The 14339-nt window shown below is 39.5% G+C and overlaps 1 protein-coding gene across 1 annotated transcript in view; it reads left to right on the forward strand.

Moving 5' to 3' along the window:
* Positions 1-14339, forward strand: part of CTNND2 (catenin delta 2) — an 805106-nt gene that overhangs the window by 192267 nt on the left and 598500 nt on the right. The window contains exon 2 of the mRNA XM_057710226.1: positions 7035-7147. Within this exon, the coding sequence (XP_057566209.1) occupies positions 7035-7147 (113 nt within the window). The remainder of the gene's footprint in view (positions 1-7034; positions 7148-14339) is intronic.

Raw genomic sequence — 14339 nt, forward strand, 5'->3', positions numbered from 1 at the left:
TTTCCATACGATTGCCTTTTCACTCTGTTAGTTGTTGCCTTTGCTGAAAGGAAAGGAAGCTTTTTAGTTTGACATAGTCCTAGTTGGCTATTTTTGCTTTGTTTCCTGTATTTTTTGGTGTCATATCATTTTTTATATAGCCTGATTTATATCACCACTTCTCCACTGAATCTGCCCAGGAGAAGGCCCTGTTAGTGGTCTTGTGCCTGGTGGTTATTCCTGTATGTATTTTGTTGGCTTCTCTTATTCCTTCTACCCTCCAAATCTAGGTATACCTGCAGAGATCTTTCTTCACTCTTCTCATTTATAGTCTCACCTTCACTGAATTAATTTAATAGTATGTATTCACTTACAACCAGTATTACAAAGTTCACCAAATATGTCTACATTTATTTTTCCCATTAATTCTTGGGTACCACCTGGCCTTTTTAGCAGCATCCCTCTCTTCAATGCCCTCTCATCTCAAAGTCTCCAAGATATTCAGGGATTATTCAGTCCTGGAGAGGGTCTCTTCTCCCTCCAAATATCAAACTGAGTTAGAACTGGGAAGGTCATCTTTGCACCCACATCACAGCTTCAGTATCTCCCAATGGAATAGAAGCTCATTCACTATTGTGACGATGCCCTGGAGGATACTACAGTTGCCTTTAGGCCACAGGAGTGATCTAACTCACTGCAAGTGATCCAACTTGCAGCTCTGCTAGTTCGCAATTCCAAGGTCAATTTTCAATTCCAAGCTTAAAACCATACTAGGACCAACTTAGGTCCTGAGGGTTCCCATCCGCAATGATGTGCCGTGGCCGGAACAACCCTTCCTATGAGTCTGAGGCTCTTGGATTGGGGTAAGGTAGAAAATGACTATAAAATAAGTGACAATGCAGTAAGGCATTTTTGGAAGCCCAATCTCTAGAGTTCATACAAATAAAAACTATTAAAAAAATGAGTAAATATGAATGTTAATGAACTTCATAGTTTACGCTGACATCATATGTCTCTACATTAATGGACTGCTGTGGTCTCTGAAACAAAATAATTGACAGTATTGGGAATATTTAGTCCATCCAATATTAATTAGTTCACTCAACTTTTCCCTTCTCTATGTCTAGATCTCCTAAAACATCATCTTTAATCTCATTCTCCTTCCTACTTTTGAAGGAAGAATTTCTTTCCTGGCCAAGGCTAATCCTTTCATCTTAATTACTTTAACATTTTTGTAAAGTAAGGAAAAAAAGAGAAGGTAAGAGATAGCAGTTTTATGATGTTTGTACAAGGCAATACATGTAAAGCACTTAGTACAGGTACATTTATTTAATAGATATTTATTGAGCACCTACTATATGCCAGGACTGTCCTAAGAGACCAAATACAGTGGCTACTCAGCAGGAAACGTTTCCTCTTTGTATGCTGTCCTAGGAATTACAGAATCAATAGGCAGTGCTCAATAAATACTTTTGCCCCAATTTTATTATGTTTTGTGTTATTTTATTAATAAAACATACGATTTTAGATGCAAAAGAGAAACCTCCATGCTCCTTGAATACCTTGATATTTACTGTGTACTCCTTAGAGAAACACAGAGAGAAAATTCACTTAATTACTTGCTTGTTTTATATATGCGATAACAAACATTTATCAAATGGACATTTTTAAAAGACAACACATTGATTCAGTTTCCTTATAAAGAATGTGCTGATTCAATTAAAAAGTCATCATGAAAACAAAATAAACAAGTAACCCAAAGTAGCTTCTCTTTTTAATATTGTAATAGTAAACAAAATTAAAGAAAACGAGTAAAAACTTAAGTACTTAGCTGTGCAGTTGTACATTTGGTATGAATTTTTAAATACAATGGAAAATAAGCATTTACAAATCAAACATGGGGGAAGAATAGTTAACTCTTAAAAACCTTTCAGCTTTCAGCTAAGAAAATAACTGTGCCCTGAAATACCTTCCCACCTGAAACAACAACAAAAAACCCCAAAATAGGAAACACCAGTTTTCAAAACACTAAACTGTAGGCAATGAAGGACAGTGATTATTCTTTTTAAAAAAAAATTTCTATTGAAGTATAGTTGAGATATATATATATATTTCAGATTCTTTTCCTTTATTGGTTATTATAAAATATCAAATGTAAGTTCTGTGCTATACAGTAGATCCCTGTTGGTTATCTATTTTATATATAGTAGTGTGTGGGATTATGAGTGTGTGTGAAAGACACATAAAGCTCTATAAGACAACTTTTATTCCTCAAAAATGCATTGTGTGTATGTTACAAAACACACACACACACACACACACCACACACACACACACACACACACAAGGGTGAGTCAAAAATTATCTGCACTCCGGTTATGTTACAACTTCTATAAAAATCTACAGCCAGAGTGCAGATAATTTTTGACTCTCTCTCTCTCTCTAACACACACACATACACACACAGGTGTATAATCTGTATGTTATATATACAGATTATATACATATAGATAACTGGATCACTTTGCTGTACACCTGAACCTCACACAACGTTGTAAATCAACTACACTTCAATTAAAAAAACAAGATTTTTAAGAGACACAAAGCAAATGAGGTGAATCCTACAATTGCCTCAGCTACTGCCTTGAGAGAGTTTCCCCACATCAAAGGAGAAAGGGAGACCCAGGCAGAGCCCAGAGGACTCCGTGACTTGGGGAGACAGTACTGAGAGTCCAAGGAGGTAAAGGTGGCTGGAATTTTCAGGGCAAAATAGAAGAAAGGTGATTGCTGCTCCGAAAGCCCTTGGCATCTGCAAAGGGTCCCCTTGGACTATTTATCAGAGAACTGAGCAGCCCACGTATGTAAGGAAACCACCAGGGGCAGGGAAAGAGCTACCTGAAACAATGGGAAGAACTGGTACCTGGTGTTCACACCAGAACCAAGAATATGTCCTTACATCCTCTATCAGCTGCGAAACTCTGTAATTCATGGGACATTGAGTACTCAGAAGGGTCTGCCCAGGTAGGGTAGAGTAATTAGCCCTGGACTAAATGATGTTCTGTTTCTTTAACAAGTCTTAAATACAAAACTCAGATGTATCAAATTAGTCCCAAGTAGCTTAACTGTGCCCCAGAACATAGCTTAAGATATTTGTAGGAATATGAAGATGCCCAGAACACAACAAGGTAAAATCCAATATGTTTTTTGTTCAATCAAAGATCACATGTGCAGAGGAGTGGAAATGGGGCCTGTGCTGAGGAGAAAAATCAATCAGTTGAAACTGACGCAGATGCTAGAATTAGTGAATCAGGACAGTAAAACAGTTTTTATTTGTGTATTCCATATGTTCGGAGAGTTAAATAGAGACATGGAAGTTATAAAAAAAGACCCAAAGAACATTTCTAGAGATGCTTGATTCATCAGTGTCTGAGATTAAAAATACACTCATGGGATTGATGGTGGATTAGACATTGCAGAAGAAAAGATTGGTTAACTCGAAGACACTAATAGAAAGTAAACAAAATGCAAAAGAAAGAAAAAAAGACTTTTAAAAGTGGAAAAAGGAATCCATGACTTGTGGAACAATTCCAAGTGGCCTAATGTATACTTAATTGTAGTCACCAAAGGAGAAGAGATAGTGGGGAAGAAAAAAGGAAGAAACTTGAAGAATTAATGGCTGAAAAATTTCCAGATTTGGTGGGAACTATAACTTCACAGATCCAGGAAGCCCAGTGAACCTCAAGCATGGGAAATCTGAAGAAAATCACACCCAAAGAACTTTGAAATCAAGTTGTTCCAACCTGGGGATAAAGAGAAGAATCTTAACAGGAAGCAGAGAAGAAAGACGCCATAATATACAAAGAAACAAAGATAAGGAATACCATAGTTTTTTTTCTTGTTAGAGAGAGAAAAATGCAAGTGAGAGGACAGTAGAACTAAAATGTCTTTCAAAAATAAGGTCAGGGACTTCCCTGGTGGCACAGTGGTTAAGAATCTGCCTGCCAATGCAGGGGACACGGGTTCAAGCCCTGGTCCGGGAAGAGCCCACATCTCGTGGAGCAACTAAACCCGTGCACCACAACTACTGAGCTTGCGCTCTAAAGCCCAAGAGCCACAACTACTGAATCTACATGCCACAACTACTGAAGCCCAGGCGCCTAGAGTTCATGCTCCACACACAACAGGAGAAGACACCACAATGAGAAGCCCATGCACCACAATGAAGAGTAGTCCCTGCTCGCCACAACCAGAGAAAGCCTGTGTGCAGCAACTAAGACCCAACACAGCCAAAAGAAAAAAAGAAAAAAAACAACAAAAATGAAAATGGGGTCAAAATAAAAACCTTATTGTGCATGTAAAACTGAAAGAGTTCATCACTGAAGGAACCACATTATAAGAAATATTAAAAGAAGTCTTCCAGACAGAAGGAAAGTGATGCCAGATGGAACTAGAGAGATCTACACAGATGAAGAGCTGGATAGTCACTGGATATTGTGACTATGTTTGGAAGACTGAAAAAATGTCTCCTAACACCCTCCCTCCCAAAAACCTGATGTGAAGAAAATATATAGTGAGGCTGCAGCCTTCAGCAAACACATCCGAGGGTAGTGTCTGTCCTAGGAGAAACCCAAGAAGGTTTATAAATCCTCAGATTGTTTCACTGTCTCACCGTATTGGACTGCTTGTAACATATGCAAACGTGCAGCAAATTATTTACTTTAGATAATACGAATAATGAAGTTCCATTTACCTATGAGGAGTTCTGCATAATCTTTAAGTGTTAATGCTTTTAAGCTGTTATCAACTCTAAGGTATGAGTTGGGTTCCTGTTACACAGACATATTTGAGATAAAATATACAGACATACCTTGTTTTATTGCACTTCACAAATATTGCATTTTTTTACAAATTGCATTTTTTTTTTTTTTACAAATTGAAGGTTTGGGGCAACTTTGCATTGAGCAATGTGATCAGTGCCATTTTTCCAACAGGGTTTGCTCGCTCCATGTCTCTGTGTCATATTTTGGTAATTCTCACATGATTTCAAACTTCTTCATTATTATTATATTTGTTGTGGTGAGCTGTGATCAGTGATCTTTGATATTAACTATTGTCAACAGATTATGACTCGCTGAAAGCCTGGGGGTGGTCGACATTTTTAGCAATAAATTGTTTGATTAAGGTATGAACATGTTTTTTAGACGTAATGTTATTGCACACTTACTAGACTACCGTATAATGTAAACCTAACTTCTGTATGCACTAGAAAACCAAAGACATTCATGCAGTTTGCTTCTTTTTGATTGTGACTTTATTGTGGTGGTCTGGAACCAAACCTGTAGTATCTCTGAGATATGCCTGGGTATTATAAAGACTGGCAATGAGAATCTTCTAGAACTTGCATATTTTTAAGGAACTGCCCCCCAAAAGCGGTAGAACTTGCAGGAGAATAAGGGGAGGTTAGATACACAAAATGCAGTCAGCAGGGGTCTTCATACTCACCCTTACGCATAATCTTTACTGTCCTTCAGAATGTATAAGAAGAAACATTTTGGCTTCAGCAATCTGCTTCCTCAGTTTTCACACCATAAGTGGAAAAGTTGAGCTCTCATTTGTGAGATGTTTTTTACTCAGACCCCAAAATAATGTCAACATAAAAACATCTGCTCTTATGGAGAACAAACTAGTGGTTAACAGTGTGGGGGGGGGGGCAAGATAGGGGTTGGGGGTTAAAGAAAAGGGGTTATTATGGAATTATATGAAATCATGTGTGAAACTTTTAAAAAATTGTAAAGCACTAAAAAAGAGGAAAAGGAAAAAAAGAAGACCATTGCCTAACCCAAATAAAGCAAAAACAAAAACAAAACAAACAAAAAAATTTGCTCCTGTGGAAAAGAGCAAGATTATTTTTAATATATGTAGAGGACACACCAGATCCTTCTTTTTAAAGGCCTCACCCTAGAGCATCCCAGGGTAGCAAATAAAATAAACTCATCTTTTCTGGAAAGACAAATCCCTGTAATGTTGGGAGTTTTGTTCTCCCAAGTTGACCTCTGCTCTCCTTTTCAGTATTTTTCAGCATTCTTAGAAGTTTTTCCACCTCCAAAACACAACTGTGCAAATAATTTATTTTTTACAAGAAGTTAATTGTGATATTGTGTACAACTTTTCTGAATTTTTTAGTTAAAATACTTGATTTAGTATAATTACTTTATTAAGATCTTAAGTGTATGGAAAAATAAAACATAAAGTTTACAATATGGTATAAAAGTCCTGTGGTTGGAACAGCTAAAATCCTTGATGTACTCACTGAATCATTTTTCATTAATGTCAGACCTTTAACAGTGGATTTCAGGCAGCTTTGTAGATGTATTCTTCCTTGGTTCAGTTGGCTATTTTTTAGGGTGATGTATCAAATATTGCAAAGGTCATTCACTTTGCAATTCACCGTATAATTAGAGTTCTGTAATTGGAATCAGTGTCCCTGTTGTTCTGCTGAAATTTAAATCATGAAAAGTGTTGGTTTAAAGCATTATTTTCTTCAGCCTACAATATGTAAGTAATATAAAGATGAGATTAGTATACAGAAGCACCTAGATGGCCAGTAGGGACTAAACACAATACTCCAATCATATAAAAAATATATTGTTTATTGTTTCACTTTTGATGACAGGAGTATTAATATCTGTTGGGTGCTGGACATTTACCAAACATAGCACAGGCTTATTTTTCATGATCAGTGTCTCTTTTAATCCTTACTTCAACCTAATGAATTAAGTATTTTAAACCCATTTTACAGATGATGAAATTGATCCTTAGAAAGACTGAATAGCTTATTCAAGGCCCTGCAGCTGATAGGTCCCAGGACTGTAATATGAACTTAGATCTGTCTGAAATCCTCACCCTTCTTCGAGTCCACATCAGCAACCTCTGCTTCTCAAATTTGAAGTCCTGAGAAACCCTAATTTTCCGCTTGACCATTCTGTCCTAAAAAGGTCTGAATTCCATGTTCCGTATAGCTGATAGAATTAATCTGTTTGGTGGTTTTATTTCAGGAATTACAGTTTGAAAGGCTGACCCGAGAGCTGGAGGCAGAACGCCAGATCGTCGCCAGCCAGCTGGAGCGATGCAAGCTTGGATCCGAGACGGGCAGCATGAGCAGCGTCAGGTACTGGGCGCTCCTCGGGGCCGGGCTTTGAGTTGCCAGTGAAAGTAAATAGTGCTGTTTATCTTCTCCTTACAAACCTGGCAGTGGAATTAAAACATTCGGTCAGATATTGGGAAGGATTGTGACCAACCTGATTTAAGATGTTCAAAAGGTATCCGAAATGAGTTGTACTTGAAACTCTTGTCACAAAATGAACACCTGCCCTGAATGCAAATTATGCATCATTTTACACAAACAAGAGGCTTTGCATTTAGTCAACTTACTGGAAATGAGATGCCATGTCACAGTCTCTCAGTTTGGTTCTTTTTGTCTAAATAATCCAAAGTTGCATGTTCTGGAAATGAAGGAGAGAACGTTTTGGTGTAACTTGCGTTGTTTGCTAATATACAATGCTAAATTATGAAATTGCTCCTCAAACATCAGCCATGCATGCAATTCCTGTGTGTGAACACATTTCAAATCCATAGGTAGAATGATTATTCAATTGGGGTTGGTTTGAGATTATGAAATATTTAAAAACAAAACTTAGTCACTTGACCAAAAAATAAATTATCTGCCTAAGGACCATGTTTTCATATTTAAAAACAGAAGCATGTTTGCGAAGATGTGTGAGTGTGACTGTGAATGTGTGAGTGTGTGTGAAAGAAACATAAATAAAACGACTTTTATTTCTCAAAAATGCATGGTACTTTCCTGTCATCTTGTTCTATATTGTGTTTTTGACATGCTGCATTTTTAGGGAGGTATCTTAGTTAAGGAAACAATAGTTGCTATGGCAAATAAACTCCAGTTATAGTGACAATATAGTAGCATTTTGTTTCTTATTCATGCAACAGATAGAGGTGGTTGATGCCAGTCAGGGTGCTGCTTCCCTGCTTCCCCTCCATGGAGTAATTGATGACGGGGCTTCTCTGCAGTAATTAATGACCGGGCTTCTCTGGAGAGCCCTACCCATTCACTATGGCCTCCTGATCAATTGCATTGTCAGTTGCATCCATGTACCCTCACTCTATTGGTGAGAACTAGTTATATGGCCTATCATAGATGAAAATGGGGCAAAGATTCCTAGTCTTGGGGTCTAGAGCCACTCTGCCCAGGAAGCAGGATCTGAGTTTGGGAGTCTCTTACCCAACTGCTGCCACAGAGGAATTAAAACATCCTTGGATCGAATACGCGAGTGAGTCAAAAATTATCCGCACTCTGGCTGTAGAATTTACAGAGGTTTTAATATAACCAGAGTGTGGATAATTTTTGACTCACCCTCATATTTTATCATTGTAAGATTAATTTGGAGTTGGAATGTTTCCTGTTGGAGCCACCTGCCATTAGTCTTTTAACATTGTTCTTTTCTTTGTCCAACAGTGATAACCTTTAAATGGAAATCATTGCACCTCTTGTTTGTTAGACTAAATTACTTTGAAATGTCATTTTCAATTGTAAAGACTTAATTGGGGTATAAGAAAGCATATCTGCTTCTGCATCCAAGTACCTAGGCTATACGTAGCTACAACTAGGTACGCACATCGTAATCTCTTAAACTCATCACAGACTTGTCTGAACACCCAATTTAACTGAAGTAAGATGGATAAGAAAAAGAAGTGAACTGTGTCCACTTGAAATTGTTTTCAGAAGGTTGATTGGTGGAAGGTGGTGAGACTGAAGTATGGCAAAAAATAATATTTATAAGTGCGTATTTGACTTACTACATGTGGTTTCACATATTTGAAGAGCTTTTTTTTTTAATGGTGAACATTGCCTGAGAAGCTCTCTGTCAGGTTTTCAGGTCCGTAAACACTGGTTGAATTGACATCTACATCATTTGCTTTGAAACCCATTGTTTCACCATTGGTCAGATTAACTTTTCGATTTGTATTCCTAATCTTTCTGTGTGATAATTTTGCATACTCTACATCTTGTATTTGTTTCTACATCTTGTTTCACCCACCTCCAGCCCTTGGTAGCATCAGGTCTGGGGGACCATGCTGTGTCCTGTGTCTCAATTCCCAGCTTCTGATTGGATGAGAAATGGATATCTGACCCAAGGATGATTCATCCAGTAACTGTCCTACAAGAAATTAGTCTTGTACTCTTGAGAATGTGAACTAAGTGACCCTAAATATGTGACATCTAGTTGTTTGTGCTAGGAGATGGTGGCCATGTGGATGGTAGCCATGTGGATTGGGTGCTGGTGGAAGAATCTGTGCTGACATACAGTAGTCCTGATCTCGGGTGGCCTCGGCCCACAGCAGCTTGAGGCAGGGTTTCAGTTCCCGGCCAGTGATGGAGATTGGGCTGTGGCAGTGAGAGCACCAAATCCTAGCCACTAGGCCAGTGGTCAATGGCAAGGCCCTGGCCCTATGGCTTTGCAAAAAAGAATTCCCACAGAAACAGAAAATAGTGAAACAAAGTATTTATTAGGAGAAAAAAGTATAATATGTGTGGATAGACACACAGGAGAGAGAGTCGCGCCCTCGTGGCAATTTGAATCACTTTTATGGGGCATTTCTTCAGTGTTTCCTTTGACCAATCATGTTGATTTGCCTGGTTCAGAGTCCATATTTGGTGTATCTCAGGATATCCCCAGTGTGCGCACGCATCTCTTAGCCCAGATGGATTCCACCGAAGAGGCCTATGGGTAGCTTTGGCCCCTTGGCATCACTCCCCTTTTGACTTCCAAGGAGGCTTTCTGTGCATGTGTGGTCGGGAGAGGTCTCCTGACTTCGAGAATGAGGAATATATGGTCTCTTATCTTCGATCTGGGCAGGGCCCAGCCTCCTCTTCCATTTGTCCTGTTATTCCTGTCTCAGGGTATCGGTCCACAGAGAACAAACTCAGACCGTTTGCCCTGGGGCCCCATCTGTCTCCTGCCTCAGTCCAGCAGAGACTCTGTGGTTCCTAGAAGTCAGAGACCAGTTTAGGTCACATTAGGACTGGCTGCATTGAGATGCTGCATCTGTGAGATTACCTTTTAAATCTTAGAAACTTTCCTCCTCCCTCAATTGATTTGATTGAGTTGATATCTTTTCTTAGGTCTAATGTTTCATGAATAGAACACATCAGTGAACCACTGAAGTAGACAGAAGAATTATCCCATGACAACTTGTGATTATTTATACTATGTCTTATATTCCTAGCTCACAGCCCAGGATACATAATCTATAATTCTGTGTTAAATGCATAGTAAATAATAGTGCTGAGTGCAGATGACCCTGTCTAATTATTTCCCCTTGCCATATAGCTATCTAATATGTCTTCATCAAGCTTGATCATTTTGTATTTTGGAAATGTCTAACATATGAATCTGCATTTGAATAATACAGGCAATTTACTGATCTGTCACTGGAGAAAATCCAATACATAACTTCCACGTGTGTGTGTGTGTGTGTGTGTGTGTGTGTGTGTGTGTGTGTTTGTCCTAACCTAGTTGTTTGCTCAGCTTCAGAAATGCACCTTTGGAAATTCAAGTCTTTATTAAGGGTGGTAGACTAACCTAGTTAGCACATCAAAAAGGATGTTTAAAAATACAATAGAATGTAAACAATTTTTGAAAAAGGAGAACAGATGAAGAAGTCTGTGATGATTTAGATGTTGTTTCATACTTCTTCGGGATACTAGAGGGGAGTAAGAGGGTGTCTTAGAGGAAATGAAACAAAATCAAGTATTTTTAAGATTTTTATATAAATGGTAAAAATGACTGGGAAATATAGTTTGGTTTTCCTCTGCCTTTATTGGTGTTAGGAACTTGCTCCATCTGATTCCTAAGACCTCTTTCCTGGTAGTTACACTGACATTTAAACTTAATGAAAAGATATTATTAGTATGCATTTATATAAATTTATTTATTTATTTATATTGGCTGTGTTGGGTCTTCGTTGCGGTGCATGGGCTGCGCAACTAGAGTTGCAGCGAGCCGGGGCTACTCTTCACTGTGGTGTGCGGGCTTCTCTTGTTGTGGAGCACAGGCTCTGTGCACTTGGGTTTCAGTAGTTGTGGCACATGGGCTCAATAGTTGTGTTTCGTGGGCCCTAGAGCGCAGGCTCAGTAGTTTTGGTACACGGGCTTAGTTGCTCCGCGGCATGCAGGATCTTCCTGGACCAGGAACGGAACCCGTGTCCCCTGCATTGGCAGGCAGATTCTTAACCACTGCACCACCAGAGAAGTCCAGTATGCATTTCTAACAGCCAACTTTGTAATAGTCAGTCAAATCGTAAATGAGAGTGCTGAGAATTTGGAGAAGGGAGAATCTGGAGATAGCTACCATTGCAGCAAAGCAAGCTTCTGCATCCTCATACCTAGGGGGCAAGTAGCTGCAAATAGGAACATCGTGATCTCTTAAGCTCTTCACAGACTTTTCTAAGCAAATTCATATCATAGCTTCCAGAATTCAGATCAATTAGTGGTTGTCTAAGTGTTATCAATCTTCTAGAATAGAATTATTGGTGCTGTTACAGCAGGCAGGTAGCTAGGTATGAGCAGAAAACTGGGGGCAGTGGCCAGGTGGCAGGAAATCATGCATCTTGTGAACAGTGGGATGGGGGTGGAGGGCCTATGGGCAGACAGAGAAAAGCAGGAACCTCCAGACTGACAGGAAACCACACCTTTTGGGTGATAAGTTTCCTGAAGGCAGACAGAGAAAGATGAGGAAAGGTGGGAACCTCCTGGGTTCTAATGTAACCCATTGCTCACTATGTTCTCATTACAATAAAATGAGCCTTGCAGCTAAGAAGTACCCACTGTGCACCGACACCAGGACACTTCTGATCAAGGCTGAATAAGGACAAAAATCCCGCCTCCCCTCAGCAAGATAAGCTGGGATGAAAATCAGGGAATAGGACCCACAGACTCCTCCTTCCCTGGTGAATATTCCTCCCCTTCATTTGTGTGCCCCTCCTAACTGGCTTGCCAAAGAAACCCCGGGCAGCAGCTCCTCACCTGTCTGCCTCTTCTCCCTCTGAGAGCGTTTAAATCCTCACTTTACTTTCTTAACCTCCCCACTTCATCTCTGCATCCCTTCGCAGTGAGGCAAGAATCTCAAAGTCACGGGGAACAGTGCTTCTTCCTGCAGCTACAGTTCCACTGGGTGCCTTATCACCTTCCCCTCTTGGCTTTCCTCTCTGGTTTCAGGCCAGACCATTCCAAGCTGTTGGATTCTTCTCCCTCCTACAGCTAGAGAGTTTGCTTCTATACCTTCCCCCTAATTCCTCAGAACCATCCAGATCTGAGTCAGGGATATTATTTATATAGAGGAGGCCTTTTATTTAGGGTCAGGAACAAATCCTTCTTGCTAATAGCCCAGCTTCCACTCTCTGGCCAGTTGCAGCTACTTGGTTCTTGCCCATTCCTCAGGCTAAGACCTGTCAAGGAGGTCTTGGTCCAGCTGCCCAATGAGCCACCTGGTCCTCTCCCAGGCTGGGGTCGTGTGTTGTTCTTGCAAGCCCCGTAGGACCTGCTTGTGCCCACATTTTTGTCATACTCTCCGTAGACCCCTGGAACAGCATTCTAACTCATCCCTTTGCCTGCATTCTGCCCAAATCCATCCCCCACATGGTGTGAAATTGATCTGTGTAAACACATACATCAGAACCACGTCTGTGAAAGACCCATTCCCACTTCTGCAACTTCATAAATACCCCTCTCTTTCCCACCACACGTGGTGATAGTCCTGTGATCCCTTCCATCTAGAATGCCCTGCTTCTTTTGCCTGGTCCCCTCTTCCTGTGGATCCAGTTACCCAGCTCAGGGCTCACAATATCTTCTTGATCAGTTCAAGTTGGGCCAGGTGTTCCTTCCTTCATTAGAACTTAACAGAGTTTGGGGATGAAACTCTATTGACCCTTCTAGAAGATTCTTGCCATGGAATGTCTTAACCCTCAGTCAAAGGACATTGGGGATTTTCTCAAGAGCTACTGAAAATTTAAGGACACCAGAATAGATGTCTACTCATATCCCTTGGTACTCATGGGCAGCAGGAACATAATGGGAGAGAAATTTAATTCAAATAATAGTTGAGCCTGTCTTATGACCTCTCCCTAAAGGAGCCCTGACTCTTGGAAGACATGGTGATGCTGGTGATGATGGTGATTTATGACAGTAGTCGACTTAGAGTGCAAAGACAATGTCAAAAATTCAAAAATGGAGAGATTTGACACATGATAAGTTTTCCTTTGCTGGCTTTAAAGATGGAGCTAAAGATGTGGCCAGCAATGCATGTGGCTTCCAGATCCTGAGAGTGATCCCCAACTAACACCCAGCAGGGAGAAGGGGACCTCAGTCTTACAACCAAAAGGAATTGAATTCAGCTCATAGCCTGAAGGAACTTGGAAGCAGATTATCCCCCAGAACCTCCAGAAAGGAAAGTGGCCCAGCAGAAACTCCGATGATAACCTTGTAAGATCCTGAACAGAAATTCCAACCATGCCACTCCTGAACTGTACAAAACTTATAAAACTGTTAGCTAAAAAAACTGCATGTTTTCTAAGCTGCTCAGTTTGTAGTAATTGATTACGCAGTAATAGAAAATGAATACAATGCTTTTCTAGTGGTGGTATTGTATATTACAGTAAGCTGAATTATGAAAGTTTTTTAGAGAAAATAAATTTTATCCTGTGAGCATCTGTATTCCATTCAAAAGTTTAATGTCTGTAGCCAATTTTATTTTTCCTACATAAATGCATGCGTTTGGATTCACATATTAAAATAATTGGTAGCTTTGATGCTAAGAAGTAGAGGTATTTGAATGTAGAGTAGAGTCATTATTTACTGTAGCATAAGGACAACTAATAAAGCAATCATATTTAGCCTTGCGATTTCTGTAACATAGATACCCAAGACTCCAATTGCAGTAATATAATTTAAAAAGAAATAACGTAACATATGTATAAAAAATGCTTACTCCACATAAAAAGATGCTCTTTCTTTCCAGCAGATAAAAGTATTGAATTTCTTATAAACAAGTTTTTTCAAAAGTTTGCCATCTTTTGGAGATGAATACAAAAGGAATTAATGCTATAAATGTTATCAGAAGTCATTCTCTTTATCAACTTACTTCTGTGGGCCCACATGCCAACAGTTCTATAAATAGAGTCTAAAAATCTTTTCCAGACCTACAAAGAAGTCAGGTTTATTTTAGAGAAAATGCTGATCTGGTTAAATTAGTTAGCGGTGAAGACATATGTCAAGTAGTCACGAACTT

This window comes from Hippopotamus amphibius, chromosome 15, assembly GCF_030028045.1.
Source record: "Hippopotamus amphibius kiboko isolate mHipAmp2 chromosome 15, mHipAmp2.hap2, whole genome shotgun sequence".
Classification (NCBI taxonomy): domain Eukaryota; kingdom Metazoa; phylum Chordata; class Mammalia; order Artiodactyla; family Hippopotamidae; genus Hippopotamus; species Hippopotamus amphibius.